The 16,022-nt window shown below is 50.1% G+C and overlaps 4 protein-coding genes and 1 non-coding gene across 5 annotated transcripts; 4 read left to right on the top strand and 1 right to left on the bottom strand.

The window, feature by feature from the left end:
• Positions 1-559: 559 nt before the first annotated feature.
• Positions 560-2,077, top strand: VTN77DRAFT_2311 (uncharacterized protein; the record flags this gene model as incomplete). Its single annotated transcript, XM_069418137.1, has 1 exon — positions 560-2,077. The coding sequence occupies one exon, from the start codon at positions 560-562 to the stop codon at positions 2,075-2,077; it is 1,518 nt and encodes a 505-aa protein (XP_069279209.1).
• A 2,842-nt stretch (positions 2,078-4,919) lies between these two features.
• On the top strand, positions 4,920-8,737 carry VTN77DRAFT_2312 (uncharacterized protein; the record flags this gene model as incomplete). The annotated part of the gene is made up of 9 exons (XM_069418138.1): positions 4,920-5,397; positions 5,459-5,725; positions 5,797-6,342; positions 6,398-6,793; positions 6,849-7,235; positions 7,325-7,874; positions 7,936-8,137; positions 8,204-8,609; positions 8,673-8,737. The coding sequence occupies 9 exons, from the start codon at positions 4,920-4,922 to the stop codon at positions 8,735-8,737; spliced, it is 3,297 nt and encodes a 1,098-aa protein (XP_069279210.1).
• A 1,614-nt stretch (positions 8,738-10,351) lies between these two features.
• On the top strand, positions 10,352-14,301 carry VTN77DRAFT_2313 (uncharacterized protein; the record flags this gene model as incomplete). The annotated part of the gene is made up of 6 exons (XM_069418139.1): positions 10,352-10,528; positions 10,622-13,133; positions 13,190-13,469; positions 13,527-13,871; positions 13,927-14,092; positions 14,158-14,301. 6 exons carry the CDS (start codon positions 10,352-10,354, stop codon positions 14,299-14,301), a joined length of 3,624 nt encoding a protein of 1,207 aa, XP_069279211.1.
• Positions 14,302-14,478: 177 nt separating this feature from the next.
• Positions 14,479-14,549, bottom strand: VTN77DRAFT_t44. The gene has a single exon. It is a non-coding gene; the product is annotated as a tRNA-Gly (tRNA).
• Positions 14,550-14,712: 163 nt separating this feature from the next.
• Positions 14,713-15,731, top strand: VTN77DRAFT_2314 (uncharacterized protein; the record flags this gene model as incomplete). Its single annotated transcript, XM_069418140.1, has 4 exons — positions 14,713-14,759; positions 14,835-14,841; positions 14,929-15,235; positions 15,325-15,731. 4 exons carry the CDS (start codon positions 14,713-14,715, stop codon positions 15,729-15,731), a joined length of 768 nt encoding a protein of 255 aa, XP_069279212.1.
• Positions 15,732-16,022: the final 291 nt, after the last annotated feature.

Below are 16,022 nucleotides of genomic sequence, written 5' to 3' on the forward strand. Positions count from 1 at the left end.
TCGACGTGCGTCTCTGTGCGTCTCGGCTGCCGTCACCGCTGCGCTTCAACGGCCCTGTCGGAAAGACATGCAGCTATTTTAGAAAATCTCAATACCATCCCAACAACTGCTCGCTGTCCAATTTCCGTGATAACGTAACATGATGGTGGGAACCATTCGACATGATTGTAATTGCTTCTAATTTTTGTCTTCCTGTCCCAGCATATGGACGAGTCTCGATCCACAATGGCCAATGATGATGCAATATGGTTGGGCCGCCGGATGGGGAAACCTATGTTAGTACTTCACGGTCTCGATGTTCTGGATCTGAAGCAGACCATTGCCAAGTCATTATGAGGCTTTTTTCATCTTCATGCGGATTTTGATAGCGCTGATGCGGTGGCGTCGGAAACCATTTTCCAGGCTTCCTTATCTAAAGGGTGGCAATCTTATATATCCCTGCCTTCTTTCTTATTTTGTCGGACAAAGTTGACTGCAAAATTGACAAAATTCAATAATTATCATTTTCTTGTCTTTCAGATCTACATATCTACATATGGGGTGAGCTGCTGCCGTCACAATGTCGTCCCAATTCGGTGCTTTGATCGAGATTGAGAGCTCGCCCCAGATAACGAATCCCGCGGCGGTGGTCCGGAAAGATAAGCAGGGCATTGCCGCCTCGCCCTCGGATCTTGAACTGAATGAGCTGCAAAATTATTGGGGCAAGTTCTCCTCTCGAGAGCCGAGCTATTACTCTTCCCTCCCTTCTTCCGGCACGCAGACACCCATCACACCGCCATCCAGTGATGTGGAATGGAGTCCGGTTTCTACTCCCGCTTCCCCTCGAGGAGGAGCCGCCGCTGGCACGGCAGACCTCGTCCAGACCGTCACCAACCCGCCGAGGAACAGATGGCGGTTACTCAGCGCCTGCATGATGTACTTCGCCAATGCCATGAATGACAGTGCGCCTGGTGCGTTGATTCCCTACATGGAGAAGCACTACCGGATCGGCTATGCCGTTGTCTCGTTGATTTTCGTCACCAACGCTATCGGCTACATTTTGGCTGCGCCATGGACTCACGCTCTCGAGAACCGATTTGGTCGATCCAGAACGTACATGTTTTCTCTCTCACTGATGGTGACCGGGTACATTATCATCGTCTGCCAGCCGCCATTCCCAGCGATCGTGGGCAGCTTCTTCCTTCTTGGATTTGGCGAGGCCATCAACGTTGCTCTGAACAATGTCTTCTGTGCCAATCTGGTCAATGGCACTACCATCCTAGGCATTGCTCATGGAGCCTATGGTGTTGGAGGGACGCTTGGGCCCTTCATTGCTACCGCGTTGGTGTCCCATGGGGTTCGATGGTCTTATTTCTATGCCATCACTCTTGGAATATCCATCTTGAACCTGGCATTTGCAGGGTGGGCGTTCAAAGGGTATGAGAAGGATCTGCCGGTTCAGCTTCTCACCGCCCTTCAGCGGACAGCTTCACGCCAGGATGCGTCGCCCAAGAAGAATCATCTCAAGAAGGCGATCAAGAACAAGGCGACCCTGTTGGGGGCCTTGTTCATCTTCGCATATCAAGGTGCTGAGGTCTCTATCTCGGGATGGGTTGTGTCGTACCTGATCAGTTATCGGAAGGGTGACCCCTCCAGGGTTGGATACGTCAGTTCCGGATTCTGGGCCGGCATCACCGTCGGGCGCTTCGTCCTCTCCCACCCGGCTCACCGGATCGGAGAGAGACTCTCCGTCGTCCTCCTGACAGCAGGCGCTATCGCTTTCCAGCTCCTTGCCTGGTTCGTCCCGTACATCATCGGGGAGGCAGTCGCCGTCGCGGTTCTGGGACTGCTTTTGGGGCCGGTCTATCCATGCGCAACGTCCGTGTTCACCAAGCTCCTTCCACGCAACATCCAGACCTCGAGCTTGAGCTTCGTCAGTGCAGTGGGCAGCAGTGGTGGGGCGGCAGCGCCGTTCCTCACCGGTATTCTTGCGCAGCATGTTGGCACAGTTGCTTTGCATCCTATCTGCCTGGGATTATACGGCGTGATGGTTGTGACCTGGAGCTGCTTGCCACGGATTGTGAAGCCGTCTGAATAAAGTGATCAGAATATATCGCTACCAACGACATTTCCAGTTCCAAAGGCGAAGAACTCAGCAACGATGAGACGTCTTAATGATATTACGATACGAGGTTCTTATTGGGGATATCGGCAACGGAGTACTTTGGACGGTTTTTTTTTTCTTTCATCAACGGATTGTTCTTGATCCTTTCACTTCTCTAAGGAATTGGGAGTCCTACGGTTGTTGGATGAAGTCGCAATATCGGAAATGGTTTACCATAGACGGTCTTCTTCATCAAGGGATGGGTTCTTAATATCCTCTTGGAGGGTTTTCTTCATCGATCGACGGTTCTTGATATCCTTTTTATGTTTCTAATGAGGAGTTGGAGGTCCTACCGCTATTGGGATGAAGGTGCAATGTCGGAAACGGTTTGCCTTGGACAGTTTTCTTTATTGATGCATCCTGATGGTTCTTCATATCCCTTCTTCTACCTTAGACGGTCCTCTTCATAAATGGATGGTTCTTAATATCCTTTCATGTCTCTAGAGGATTGGAGGTTCTACGGTTATTGGATGGGGTTGCGATAGATCCATACCTATTATTAGACTGGTCCATATTAGACATAGACAGATCCATACTTCTAATAATTATTAGAGATACCAGTTGAACTCCGTGATATTGCGATACTATATACTCTTCGGTGTAGTCGAACTTCCGGAGTTACCTTCATGGCTTGTGCCCAATCACAACGAATGCTATCAATGTAGAGACTCAACTGAACCAAGCTTATGCATCAACGAGCAGTGATTGCGATATTCACATCATACCCCTAGCCTAACATAAGGACTGCAGATGTAGGAGGGAGTCTCCAATACCTCCTCAGGAGATGACGAAGGTTGATGAGATCGATTTCTAGGATTGGTTTAAGGTGCTGAGACTACTTCACTGCGAGTGCCAATCTCCTTTAAATTTTGAGGACCGGAAAAGTCGCTGACACTACTCTTGCTTTCGCTGGAGCAGTCTTGCGCAGGCTCTTGAAAAAATTGAGCAGATGCTAGGATCATCTAATTCAAAGAGACAGTATACCTATTCTAACAGCAGTAATGAAGGATTGGAAGTTTCTGTAACAGCAAAATGGCAGCGATGTCTGCGAACAATATTAGCTGGTATTCCTAGGGGGTGTGGCACAGCAATATATTATGATGGCTGAGACTATCAGATAGCTCCCGTGACTGAACAGGGACCTGACAGGATATGTGTCGGAAATCTTCCACTCAGCCAAAAAAGAGATGCCATGGCATCTACCCTTTAGCTGTTAGATCTTTTCTGGTTGACAATATGCGTATATAATGAAAAGTGCTGCCTCTTGTTGCACTCTTTTATTATATACGGAATTCGCCCAATTAATTGAACGCATATTTTCTGTCCAATCACTCCCCAGTATGTCGTCGTAATCGAACCAGGTTTGAAGTTGCAGCGATCCATGTTTCGGTACTTGGGTAACTTCCAACGAAATCAACAAGGGAAACGACCCGTTCCGGTCCGTGGAAGAGGATCTGAAATTGGCCAATGGCATCACTTTCAAGAATAACACGATCTCCAGTTGCAACTGCGACTACCCCATACAGTACTGTTGTTAATTGTCAATCGTCATCACTCTGCTCGACCCGCTGTGGCGGTGCGATTGTTGGCCCTACGGGCCTGATCAAGTCCTGGGTAAACCACCTAGGTTATGCTGCAGAGGGCGATGTAACGTTCTGGAGGAGCTGACGATCCATTGTCTGTGCAGAATATTATAATAAGGCTTGATTTTTCTCATTGGTCTTCAAAACAAGCTGATAATAAATCTTTTCGGTACCAACCTTACGTCAGATCCAACTTCTCCCGACGATTTTGAAGCAAGTCGGGCAGCTCAAGACCTGGATGCTCGTAACCATGTAGATCGCATTGACCGTTTAGACTAAATGTTCGTAGTCAGTCGCCCGCAGCAACAGAAAGAACAAGAATTTTCCGTGGTATGCGTCGGGCTCCCCGGATGGTGGAACCGTGCCGGGCAAGTCCAGAACGCGTCCTGCCTCCATTTTGCAAGAATCAGGTGAGCCCGAGGACAGCGATGGTGACAAAGCATACTTCATAAACACATTATGGACGAAGATTGCAAGCGAAGACGAGTTTTCTGTGACATCAAGCGTCGTAGAACCGTGGAAAGGGTGACAGCCCGTAGTGCGCGCTCTACCGTGGTCGCCACAACGAGCCGGCGAGCGTCCTGAGGTTCTCCTCACACACTCTCTCCATCTTCCCGGACACACTTTAACTCACTTATTCTTCCCCACCATTTGCGGCTCCTCGTTCCCCTCTTTATCGCAACACACTCCCACGCCCCCAAGGAAACCAACTGACCTGGCAGCCTACGACGACATCCTGGTTTCTTTTTCAAGGTAGACGGCCAGGGCCTGCAGGCTGAACACGAGCCCATTCTTCCCAGTCGATGCGCTAAATCGAATTGCCCCGTGCGCGTTCTGCTGCCTGACCAGACTGCCCATACACCCGGGTCGCGACTCGAAACGACGTGATCCTATGTCTCAGGCATCTAAAAACGATTTTGCAAGATACTCAAGGTGCTTACTCTGATCTTCTGTCCTGCTAGAACTCGACAGAGAACACATTTGACGGTGAGGTGGACGTTTAACTCCACTGCGCGGTCGTTGAGCGACCCTAAATTGTGTTATCTTCCTCGTTCCCCGTGCGTTGCCGCCTTGACCCCTCCACAAGCACGCTACGATAAACGATTCCTCTTAACTCATCTTCCGCCCATAGCGCAACCAACTTGTGAGATTTTCAAGCTCAGCTTCACCGTCCCACAACACGAGCCGCCAACATGGACGGAGACGAGTTGATTGCCTCGGTCTACCGCAAGATCGAGCGAGAGAAGGCCCTTATCGCTGCGGCGACCAACATGAGACAGTCCACCGACAATCCTCTTGTGCAACAGAGGGTCGATGCGAATATTCGTGATGGCCGCAAGAACATTGCATACCTGGAGGAGAAGGTGAGAGAACTGCAGCTTCGGAAAAGGGGTCAGGAAGGTGCGGCCAATGAGCCGCCTCAACTTCCTCCTCTTCCTCTTGGTTCTCCCGTCGAGCAGCGCCGCTCTGGTGGCGGGTATGAAAATGCTCCAACCCCGCCGCCGAAAGACTCTCCTGGTTATGCGTCTGGCGAGAATGCCGACTACGGAGATCCAGGCCCTGGTGGATACAGTCAAGGGGGAACTGGCTCGATGCCCCCGCGTGCACCCTATGCGGATCCACGACCCTTTGCCCCGGTTCCCAAGGCAAGACCAAATTATAGTAAACTCGGTGTGTTTTATTCCCCGTTCCTAGACTGGTTCCCCTGGGGACATGCTAATCCTGGCTTCAGACTTGATCAAGTATGATACGCCCTACTTGGGCCCTAAGATTCAACTCATGCTGTCGCAGCTAGAGTTCAAGCTTAGCGTGGAAAAACAATACAAAGCTGGTATTGAGAAGATGGTTCGCCTTTATCAAGATGAGGGCGATAGAAAGAGCCGCGCGGACGCCGAAGGACGTCGCATTGAGAGCAATCAAAAGATTCAGCTGTTGAAGCAAGCCTTGAAGAGATATGAGGATCTCCATGTTGACATCGAATCAACAGAGCAGGGTGATGGTGCGCTTCCTCTCGTTCTCATTATGCCGCTTGTGGACCGTAGGTCTTTCTAACATGTCTACTTGATGCAGATGAGAGTTTAAACACCCCGAATATACGCAAGCCGCTCACCGGTCTCTTGACCTTGCGCATCCATGCCGTTTCAGATGTTGATCATGCGGCAAGCTCCCGTTTCTCCCGAGGCCCAGAAACCTTTGTTGTCGTCAAAGTCGAAGACACAGTAAAAGCGCGAACCAGGGCAACCCGAACGGACAAATGGTCTGAAGAAAACTTTAATATCGAGATCGATAAGGCGAATGAAATCGAACTTACTGTATATGACAAGTCTGGTGATCGACCAACTCCCATCGGCATGCTTTGGATTCGGATTTCGGATATCGCGGAGGAAATGAGGCGGAAGAAGATTGAAACCGAATTCAACCAGTCCGGCTGGGTTTCTGCAGACAAGATGACAGATCCTAATGCGGCGATGAGTCCTCAGGGTCAACACCCAGCCGGGCCGCGCCCCGGGCCTCAAGGACAGTCTGCTCCCAGTGCCCCAGCGGGCGGCCCTGTGATGATTGAGTCGTGGTTCGCGCTGGAGCCGGTGGGTAGAATACATCTCACGATGAGCTTTGGTAAGTCCATTCGAGTTTCCCTTCTAGGACCTGTCTCTGTTGACCACCGCTGTAGCCAAGCAATTGAAGGATCGTCGACCATTCGACATCGGTCTCAATCGACAAGGAGCTGTCCGCCAGAAGAAAGAAGAGGTACACGAGAAGCAAGGACACAAGTTTGTTACGCAGCAGTTCTACAACATTATGCGCTGTGCGCTTTGCGGCGATTTCTTGAAGTATGCTGCTGGCATGCAGTGCGCCGACTGCAAGTACACCTGCCATCGCAAGTGTTATCCTAAAGTGGTCACCAAGTGTATCAGCAAGGCGAACTACGAGACCGATCCGGATGAGGAGAAAATCAACCACCGCATTCCTCATCGCTTCGAGACTTTTGCCAATATTTCTGCCAATTGGTGCTGTCACTGTGGATATCTGCTTCCTTTTGGCCGGAAAAATGCGAAGAAGTGTTCAGGTAATCTAGCTTTCCTTCCTTTCATGAGTTATCACGAGTACTCACAGTTCGATAGAATGTGGCCTTACTTGCCATACCCAATGCGCTCATCTCGTTCCCGACTTCTGTGGCATGTCAATGGAGGCCGCCAACCAGATCTTGGAGACCTTGATCAGAACAAAGAACCACAACAAGACTGCTTCTCTTAGCAACCGTAATCTTCGGGGTGCTCAGGACTCTGCGCCTCCTGCTGTGCCTCAGAAGCAGGACGCCGCTTATGGTGCACCTCCCCGACAGCCGTCTGCTGAGGCAGTCAGTGCTGCAAACAATTCCTATATGCCTCCTCAGTCCCCTCAGGCCGACCCACGACAACACCCACCAAGAACATCGTCGTCGTCCGAAGCGGCAGCTAAAGCAGCGGCGATTGCTACTGGTATGCGTCCACCTTCTCAGCAGGGTCAGGGTATGTTCAAAACTTTACTTTTTTTTCCCCTATTTGTTGTGCACTTTGACAAGCGCTTCTCTGTATGTTGACGAACCTTTTGGAAGCAGATCCTCGTCCGATGTCCCCCCAGCAACCACCACCACATGCTCGCTATGATCCCTCGGCGTATGCAGCCGTCCAGTCCCAGCAAGCACCTCCGGCACACGCTGTTCAGAAAGCTCAGCCGTATATGATGAAACCTCAGCAGCAGCAACAACAGCAACTACAGCAGCAGCAGCAGATCGTCCCTCAAGCCCAAGACCCGGCCCTTCAGCAACAACCAAAACAGAGAATTGGGCTGGATCATTTCAACTTCCTTGCTGTTCTCGGAAAAGGAAACTTTGGAAAGGTCATGCTTGCTGAAACCAAGACCACGAAGAAGCTTTATGCCATCAAAGTTCTCAAGAAGGAGTTCATCATTGAGAATGATGAAGTCGAGAGCACTAAGTCTGAAAAGCGGGTGTTCCTCATCGCCAACAAGGAACGTCATCCGTTCTTGCTGAATTTGCACGCCTGTTTCCAGACGGAGACCCGTGTATACTTCGTCATGGAATACATCAGTGGTGGTGACCTGATGTTACACATTCAGCGCGGCCAATTTGGCCTGAAACGTGCACAGTAAGTCTTCTGCCGCCTGGAATAGCTTCGATTGAATTGGTTAAGACTGAAACCCGTGTAGGTTTTATGCTGCGGAAGTCTGTTTGGCGCTGAAGTACTTCCATGAGAATGGAGTCATCTACCGCGATTTGAAACTCGACAATATCCTGCTTACCTTGGACGGCCACATCAAGATTGCTGATTACGGTCTCTGCAAGGAGGAGATGTGGTACGGCTGCACTACGAGCACATTCTGCGGTACGCCTGAGTTCATGGCGCCTGAGGTAAGTTCAAGATGCAATAGCGAGACACGTTTGAGAGCTGTTACATTTGCTAACGGTTGAATACAGATTCTTTTGGATAAGAAATATGGTAGAGCGGTCGATTGGTGGGCATTTGGTGTGCTCATCTATCAAATGTTGCTTCAGCAGTCTCCGTTCCGCGGTGAAGATGAAGATGAGATCTACGACGCCATTCTTGCGGATGAGCCACTCTACCCGATTCATATGCCTCGGGATTCGGTCTCTATTTTGCAGAAGCTGCTCACCCGTGAACCGGAACTCCGCCTTGGCTCTGGCCCAACCGATGCCCAAGAAATCATGTCGCACGCCTTCTTCAGGAACATCAACTGGGATGATGTCTACCACAAGCGGATCACTCCGCCATTCCTCCCGACCATCAGCAACCCAACCGATACCAGCAACTTCGACCAGGAATTCACCAGCGTCACACCTGTTCTCACCCCCGTACAGTCTGGTAAGTTCACAACTCTTTTCTTTGATCCTCTTAGATCGTCTACTGACCTTTTCGTTCCCGCAGTCCTCTCTCAAGCGATGCAGGAGGAGTTCCGTGGCTTCTCCTACACTTCCCCAGATTTCGCTTGATCAATCAACTATTGTCATGACAAATTAATTTGTGGAGTCGTACGATGATTTTGTTTCTCGTGTCTTATTCTTTATAATTTATGACCACGTTAATAAAAACACGACATCTGGCTTTCATGTCTCTTGGAGTCACTTTTTGTCTTTTTCCAGCCCCGGTCCCCGAGGGGTTCCTGTTGATCTATCAGCTAGCATAGTCTTTTAACAGTGCAAGAAATTTAAGCCATTCTACATAAGAAATATTCAGTTTGTATCATGTAGACTTCTGCGAGAATTTGCTGGGATGCGTGGAATGAAATAGCTCGATTCTATTCTAGAAGTCATTTAAATACTTTTCAATGTTTGCTTCACCTAGGTGCTCACTTGAGGGTTGTCCTCACACTACTCCGGCTAGGTACTCTGCATGTTGTCTTCACTGCAGGCTGTATGAACGCATTCACTCACAACCATGCACCTGTGTGGTAACATACAACAGTGAATTGAGATCTGAGGTCCAGCCCCCCAGGCAGTGAAATCGTGGTCAAGATGACTGTCCACACGTCTGGCTGTTGTCTCTCCAATACTCCCATGTCCAATCTCTCTCTCCCCCATCATTCAACTCTCTCCAAACCTATCGTTCTCCAGACACCCGCCAATACTTGGCTTCCCTCTGGCCGTTTGCCAGAGGCAAAACGCAGAACCCAGTTCAAGGGTTCAAACGACCTCCCATCCCCCCCAAAGGCTGTCTTCAGCAGCGCCGGCCAGACAATCAAGACGCTCCAACTCCCGGCGGATTCTTGTGGAAGGGCCCTCTCCCCGCAATCCCCTTTATTGGTCAATCTCTCCCATCCGAGGAGGATTCAAGAAGAAGGTGCGCCGTTATTCAAGTCGGGAGAGATGGGAAATAAAGGGGCGGAGGGATAGGCAGCTGCAGATAATCATCGCCGCCAACTGCAGCGCCTCTGCACCGTTCCTCTCGGACCCCCCAACATTTAGGCGGGCATCTGTAGCGAATGGTCAGGGCATTCACGACCACATTCAGCAGCACGACAACTCAAGATACCCTGCACCATTCGCTGCAGATGCCCCCGGTGTCGAGGGGTCGCGGGGAGGGGGCTCTCCACAGGTTGCGCCTCGACTTCTGAAACGGAAGCGTGGCACTCGCGAATACCCCGAGTGTTATGATGATACCCGGGTGTATGGTCCGAAGAAGAGCATCAGACTCGACAGAGATTGCTGAATCTAACCGTGCACTCGGTTATCATGATCACACTCGGGGTTATTCTTGAGTGTGAGGGAGACATTCAATTGGAGGATGAAAAGCTCTTCGCCCACATGAGATTTCGACACAGCTACGCAATCTTCCAACAAGCACCGAGTTTCCTCATCATCAATCAGTCGATTCGAAGAGTTCGCGCAAAACGAAGGAAACCCGTGAAGCTGAGATGCGACGTTGTGGATAAGATCTGATAAGGCCCCGCGATAAGGGCCCATCACGTGGGTGGACGCGACCATTCCCGAACGGGGCAAACGGTCTATGGCTCACTGATGCCCGATAACATCTATGGACTATGGACTGTACAGTACATCTCTCTTGGCATTCTCAATCAGGCAGATCCCTAGAACACAGTCGCCCACATGGATGCTCCGGACGACAGAGACATCAAGCTTCAACGTGCCTCCGGTGATTTGTTGAAGGAATTTGAGGAGAAATTACATCCGCTTTTGTGGAAGTCGCGGTCTCAGAGTGGGCAGGCTAAGGGAGTTGTCCACCGTTGGGCGCAGGCACCGAAAACAAAGAGACTGATCGAACTGGTAAGACTTCCTGTTCTGTTTATCTCGTTTGCTTTGTCGTATGAAATCGGATAAACAGATTTACTGACGCTGCTTTTATTTTCTCACATACAGCTGGAGCATTTCCAGGAATGGCCTCAGCTTTTAGACCCCCACCTTCAGAGCTTCTTGCCTCCGTTGGTGGAGGCATTCTTGGCCTACTTGATCAAGTATCGAGACCAATATGGCTCTCGAAGAGGCCACGCTCCTTCTCTCACCACCATCTACCCACTGCCCAGAGCAATCTGTAAGATTCTTTATACCTTTTGCAAGGTTCGCGGTGTCAAAGTCATCAGCCGGTTCTTAAACAATGAGCCGAAGTACCTGGAGCTTATGCTCCGTGTCTTCATCGAGTGGGATGCCGTTGTCGCCGACGATCACACGGACTCGTCGACCAAGATCAAAGTGCAACCACTCATCTGGGAGGAGCGTTATGTCATGCTCATGTGGTTATCGCATCTTCTGCTTGCTCCGTTCGACCTGGCATCCATCTCATCTGATGATATTCCGATACCCCACGACAATCTGTTCATTCTGAAGTCAGTTCCCCCAAACACCCCAAGAATCGCGCAAGCCATTCTCTCCATATCCCTCCGGTACGTTGCTACTCCGGGGAAGGAAAGGGAGGCCGCTACTACTCTCCTTGCCAGATTGGTGCTGCGTCTGGACATGCAGCGCCTCGGACTTCTGACTATTCTCACGGATTGGGCATTTTCTGTCTTGCAGCCATCATCGGAGGCTGAGTCCCCTCCAGCTTATACCTGCATTGGTGTCTTGTCGTTCCTTGCTAGATTGGGAGTCTCAGGACAGGTGGACGATCTTGCTCCTCTAGTGGTACCGATGTCCGATCAAACCCTTCGCATTGCTCAAGGAGAATCTCCCGTCTCTGAGACTATTCGATCTTCGGCCTCGGCTCGCAAAACGATAATCAAAATCCTTCGGACCTTAACAACCCTGACTTTGTCTATTGCAGAAAGAGGCGACGGTCGAATCTCGGAAGACAAAGTCTCGTCGATTTTAGAGGAATCCATTGACTATTTCCTTGTGGCACTCGCGGATAAAGATACCCCCGTGAGATTTGCTGCAAGCAAGGCCCTCGCTGTTGTTACGCTCAAATTAGACACAGATATGGCTGCCGAAGTGGTTGAAGCCGTCATTGGATCGTTGGACGAGAACATACTCTACGAAAAAAATGACGGCACTTTAGTGACTGCCTTTGAGGCACAAAAGCTGAATCTGAAGTCCTTGAAGCGCAATCTCAGTGCTGTTGATGCACAGCGATGGCAAGGCCTGATCCTCACACTGGCTCACCTCCTATTTCGCCGGGCTCCTCCACCTCGCCAGCTTCCGGAAATTTTGCAATCCCTCGTGTCTGGACTGGATTTCGAACAGAGATCTTCTACTGGGAGCTCCGTTGGCACTGGCGTTCGGGATGCCTCATGTTTTGGCATCTGGGCCTTGTCACGGAAGTACACCACCAAGGAACTGCAGGCTTTAGATGCTGCAGCGTTCACATTACCAACGGAACAAGACGAGAAGAGTGTATTGCAGATGCTTGCGGTTGAACTGGTGTGTGCCGCTTGCGTCGACCCTGCCGGCAACATTCGACGGGGTGCTTCTGCTGCACTACAAGAACTCATTGGTCGCCATCCCAATACCATCCTTGAAGGTATCCCGTTAGTGCAGGTCGTTGATTATCATGCTGTGGCACGTCGCTCGAGAGCAATGATTGAAGTTGCCAAAGGAGCAGCAGCCCTTAATCCTATCTATTGGAGTCCTCTTGTGAATTCTCTGCTGTTTTGGAGAGGCATAGGCTCTTCAGACGCAGAGTCCCGAAGGATGGCCGCAACGTCACTTGGTGAGCTGAGTCTTCAAGAGTCCTACCGAACCATCAACATCGTCCTTCAACGTCTCCGTCAACGACTCTCAAATATCCCTCATAATGATGTGGAGACAAGGCACGGCTGTCTCTTGGCAATAGCCGCAACTGTGGACGCTTTTATTCAACACCGTGAGACCACAAGCAAGACTCGGGATGATCCGAATGCAGATGCAGTCTTCACGGAAGTTTCCCGTCTCTGGGATATCTTCGATTCCCCGGTTGGCCCTACAAAGGACGATCTTACTCTCCAGGCTGCTCGTCCTGAGTTTACTGCCGAAGCATCGTCACGTCTCATATCCTCTCTTTCCCGTGCCGCGATAACAGCAGGATCAGACCAAGTTCAGATGCCTGCCCAACTGCTTGAGAAAGCACTCGATATCCTCTTGCTCTGCGTGTTTCGAGGGGAAGACACGGCAATCGAAGCGTCGTCTGAAGCAGCATCCAATCTGTTCCGAATTTTACCCCCGTGGAAGCAGGAGGAAACGATACAGGGCTGGTTTGCCAACATTCATGCTAGTTGGAAGTCTGCAACTGGTCGTGGCCAAATTTCCGCCCTGGGCGCTGTGTTCCACCGCTTACTAGTCGATAGCAGTGGAAGGAATTTCATCATAGAAGAGTTACTTCGTTGCACAACAGATGAAGACATAATCGAAAAGAGGGTCTCCGCTGTCAGGTGCTTGGCCACGGGTGTCTTACCTCACATAGGTTTGTCGTCTTGCCTCCCACTGTGCTTATCACTCTCAGGAACTAAATCGCTCCAGATATGTCGGACACCATTGCTAGTCACTTTATCCGATTTCTGAATGATTACACTACCGATCGTCGAGGAGATATTGGATCATTCATACGAATTGAGGCAGTTCAAGCAGTGGAAATAATTCTCGACAAGCAACGCGACGGGTCGCGACTAGCATACGTTCAGGATCTTATCGGCTGCCTTTGCCGTCTCGCAGCTGAGAAACTTGACAAAGTTCGATTTCAAGCATGGGCTTGTTTGCAAAAGTATTGGGAATCTGCGCAGGATTTGCCGCCACTGAGGAGGTAGGGACTGGTACAGTGATAATACACGTTCTGTGCTAACTCAAGTTTTTCGTAAAGGAAATACGAGCACTTTAGTCAGGTTTCATCCGCGGACTACTTTTACCAGCTTCTTGAGCTTTTACAGGTTGAATGGCTGCGAGTTCCACTCGTTCAAGGAATTATTACTTCTGCAAGCGCTGGAACGGAAGGATTGATTCGCGCATCGCGATCGGCCATGATCGAGTTCATCGAAAACAAAAGCGAAGACCAAAAAGGGGTGTGGACCATTCGACTCATTGAAGATTTGGCGACTATTCTAGAAAGAAATCTCGCAGATGACCGCTATGCAATACCGGCTATGGAAATTGCTAGCTTCTTGCTCGATAGCTGCTTGCCCCAGGCAGCGATTGGTCCAGAGACAAGGTTTGTGTCTGTCGCGGCCAACTTCGAACCCATGTTCTGACTTTCTCTCTCGCAGTTTGCGGAAGCTATTTGTCCTTGTCCAAAAAGCACACTACAAGTCCTCAAACATTCCACGACTCGAGGCTGCTATCAGAGTTTACGCAGCGCTATCTCGCGTCGCATCTATTAGAATGGATGTCTTAAAGAAGCTGACAAGCATGCTGTTACATCCGTATCCAAAGGTATGTTGTAAATAAATAAATAACCAAAGACAGTGGCAGAACGTCTGCTGACGGTAAACCAAAAGATCCGGACAGTTGTTGCCGATTGCCTGTTTATGGAGACGCAATCCAGGATCGTCAAAATGGAAGATTGGTCGGCGCAACCGAAGCAGCTTAAGAATACGGTTGAGAAAGTGAAGTTGGAGTTGTCGGGGCCGCAAGCAGCTTAGGGCGGTTGCATGACTGGTTTACTCTGATTCTGTAAATAGTAATAAGTGGTAGTTCAGAGCAACTATCAGTTTTATTTCAGCATTTGTTATTATTTCATGTGGTTGGCTTGTAGTTAAGTTAGGGTTGTCGGGAGTTTGGCGGGACGGCAAAAAGAAAGCGAAAAAAGCTAATTACAATGCATCATCCGCGAATCGAACGCGGGCCTCATCGATGGCAACGATGAATTCTACCACTAGACCAATGATGCATTTNATTGAAAGGAAACAACAGATCTATCTTATGTGCAAACATTGCTAGTAGCTCCGCTCCGAAACTTTAACCTTGGTCCATCATCCAAGTCAATTCGATATCAGCGGATCTCCAGTCAGTCTGCGGATAACCTTCAAGGCGACAAACAGACGAACAGCAAGATGACATCGCTAGCTGTGTCCCCAACGGGACTTCCTCCCAATCCTACGTAAGTACAGCCTTTCTATCTCTATCAATATTCAAAGGTGATCAGAAGCTAATGGTGATGGTCGGTCTTATATAGGGTCTACGTTGGTAATCCCCAACTTCTCCAATCCCAACCTCGTCTGCAAGCAAGCACTTAACTAACCACATAACCTTGTTTTGATGTTCAACAGGTCCGTAACCTCGAAGAACGCGTCAAAATCGACGAACTCAAGGAAGCCCTGACCGCAATCTTCTCCGAATATGGCGAGATCATCGACATCGTTGCGAAGAAGAACCTGAAGGCCAAGGGCCAGGCATTCGTCGTCTTCGATAACGTCGAGTCCGCGGCGCGCGCTATCGAGGAGATCAATGGCTTCGATCTCCTGGGGAAACCGATGGTGTTGGATTACGCGAAGACGAGGAGCGATGCGACGGTTTTGAGGGAGGGGGGCCCTGAGGAGTTGGAGGTGCATAAGCGGAGGAGGTTGGCTGAGAAGGGTATGCATAGTCAACATTCTTTTGTTGTTTGTGTGTGTGTGTGTGTGTGTGTCATCTATCGCTAACTTTTTTTTTCTCTACTACTACAGAACGAAAGCAAGCCCAGGAAGCGCTCGAAGCACAGAAGAAGCTGAAACGTCCCGCTGGCGTAGGCCCTGGACAAGCCGAAGCCGGTCGTCCAGCGAAAGCAGCCCGGGGCGCTGGCCTCAAGCCCTCCGGCGCAGCCGCTGCCCCCGTCATCCCAGACGAATACCTCCCACCGAACAAGATCCTCTTCCTCCGAGATCTGCCAGAGAACATCGACTCGGAGACTCTCACCGGTATCTTCGGCCGCTTCGAAGGGTTCAAGGAAGTGCGCTTGGTGCCGGGCCGCAAGGGCATCGCGTTCGTCGAGTACGAGAACGAGTCGGGCGCGATCAGCGCGAAGGAGGCTACGTCGGGGATGCCGATGGGCGACGCCGGCAAGCCTATTCGGGTTACCTACCAGAGACAATGAGGAAGCTCTGCCTGTGGTGTTTCAGTTCTGCAATTATTTTTACGGCGTTTTCTTGGTGGTTTGTCTGGACTACTTGTTTTCGGTCTATATGATATCAACTGAGGACTAGGCGAAGGTTATCGCATTTCCGTTTCGCAGTGACAAAAAAAATGCTCTGAAGTACATTGCGGTACAGAAAGAAGAAAAAGGGAAAACAAAACATCCTGACTCATTTGTGCCGCAAATTCATGAATATGAGGACATGTACAATATCTCCCAATACACCATACCATACCATACCATACCATACCA

Source organism: Rasamsonia byssochlamydoides, assembly GCF_041956645.1.
Source record: "Rasamsonia byssochlamydoides strain NRRL 3658 unplaced genomic scaffold VTN77scaffold_18, whole genome shotgun sequence".
Lineage (NCBI taxonomy): Eukaryota > Fungi > Ascomycota > Eurotiomycetes > Eurotiales > Trichocomaceae > Rasamsonia > Rasamsonia byssochlamydoides.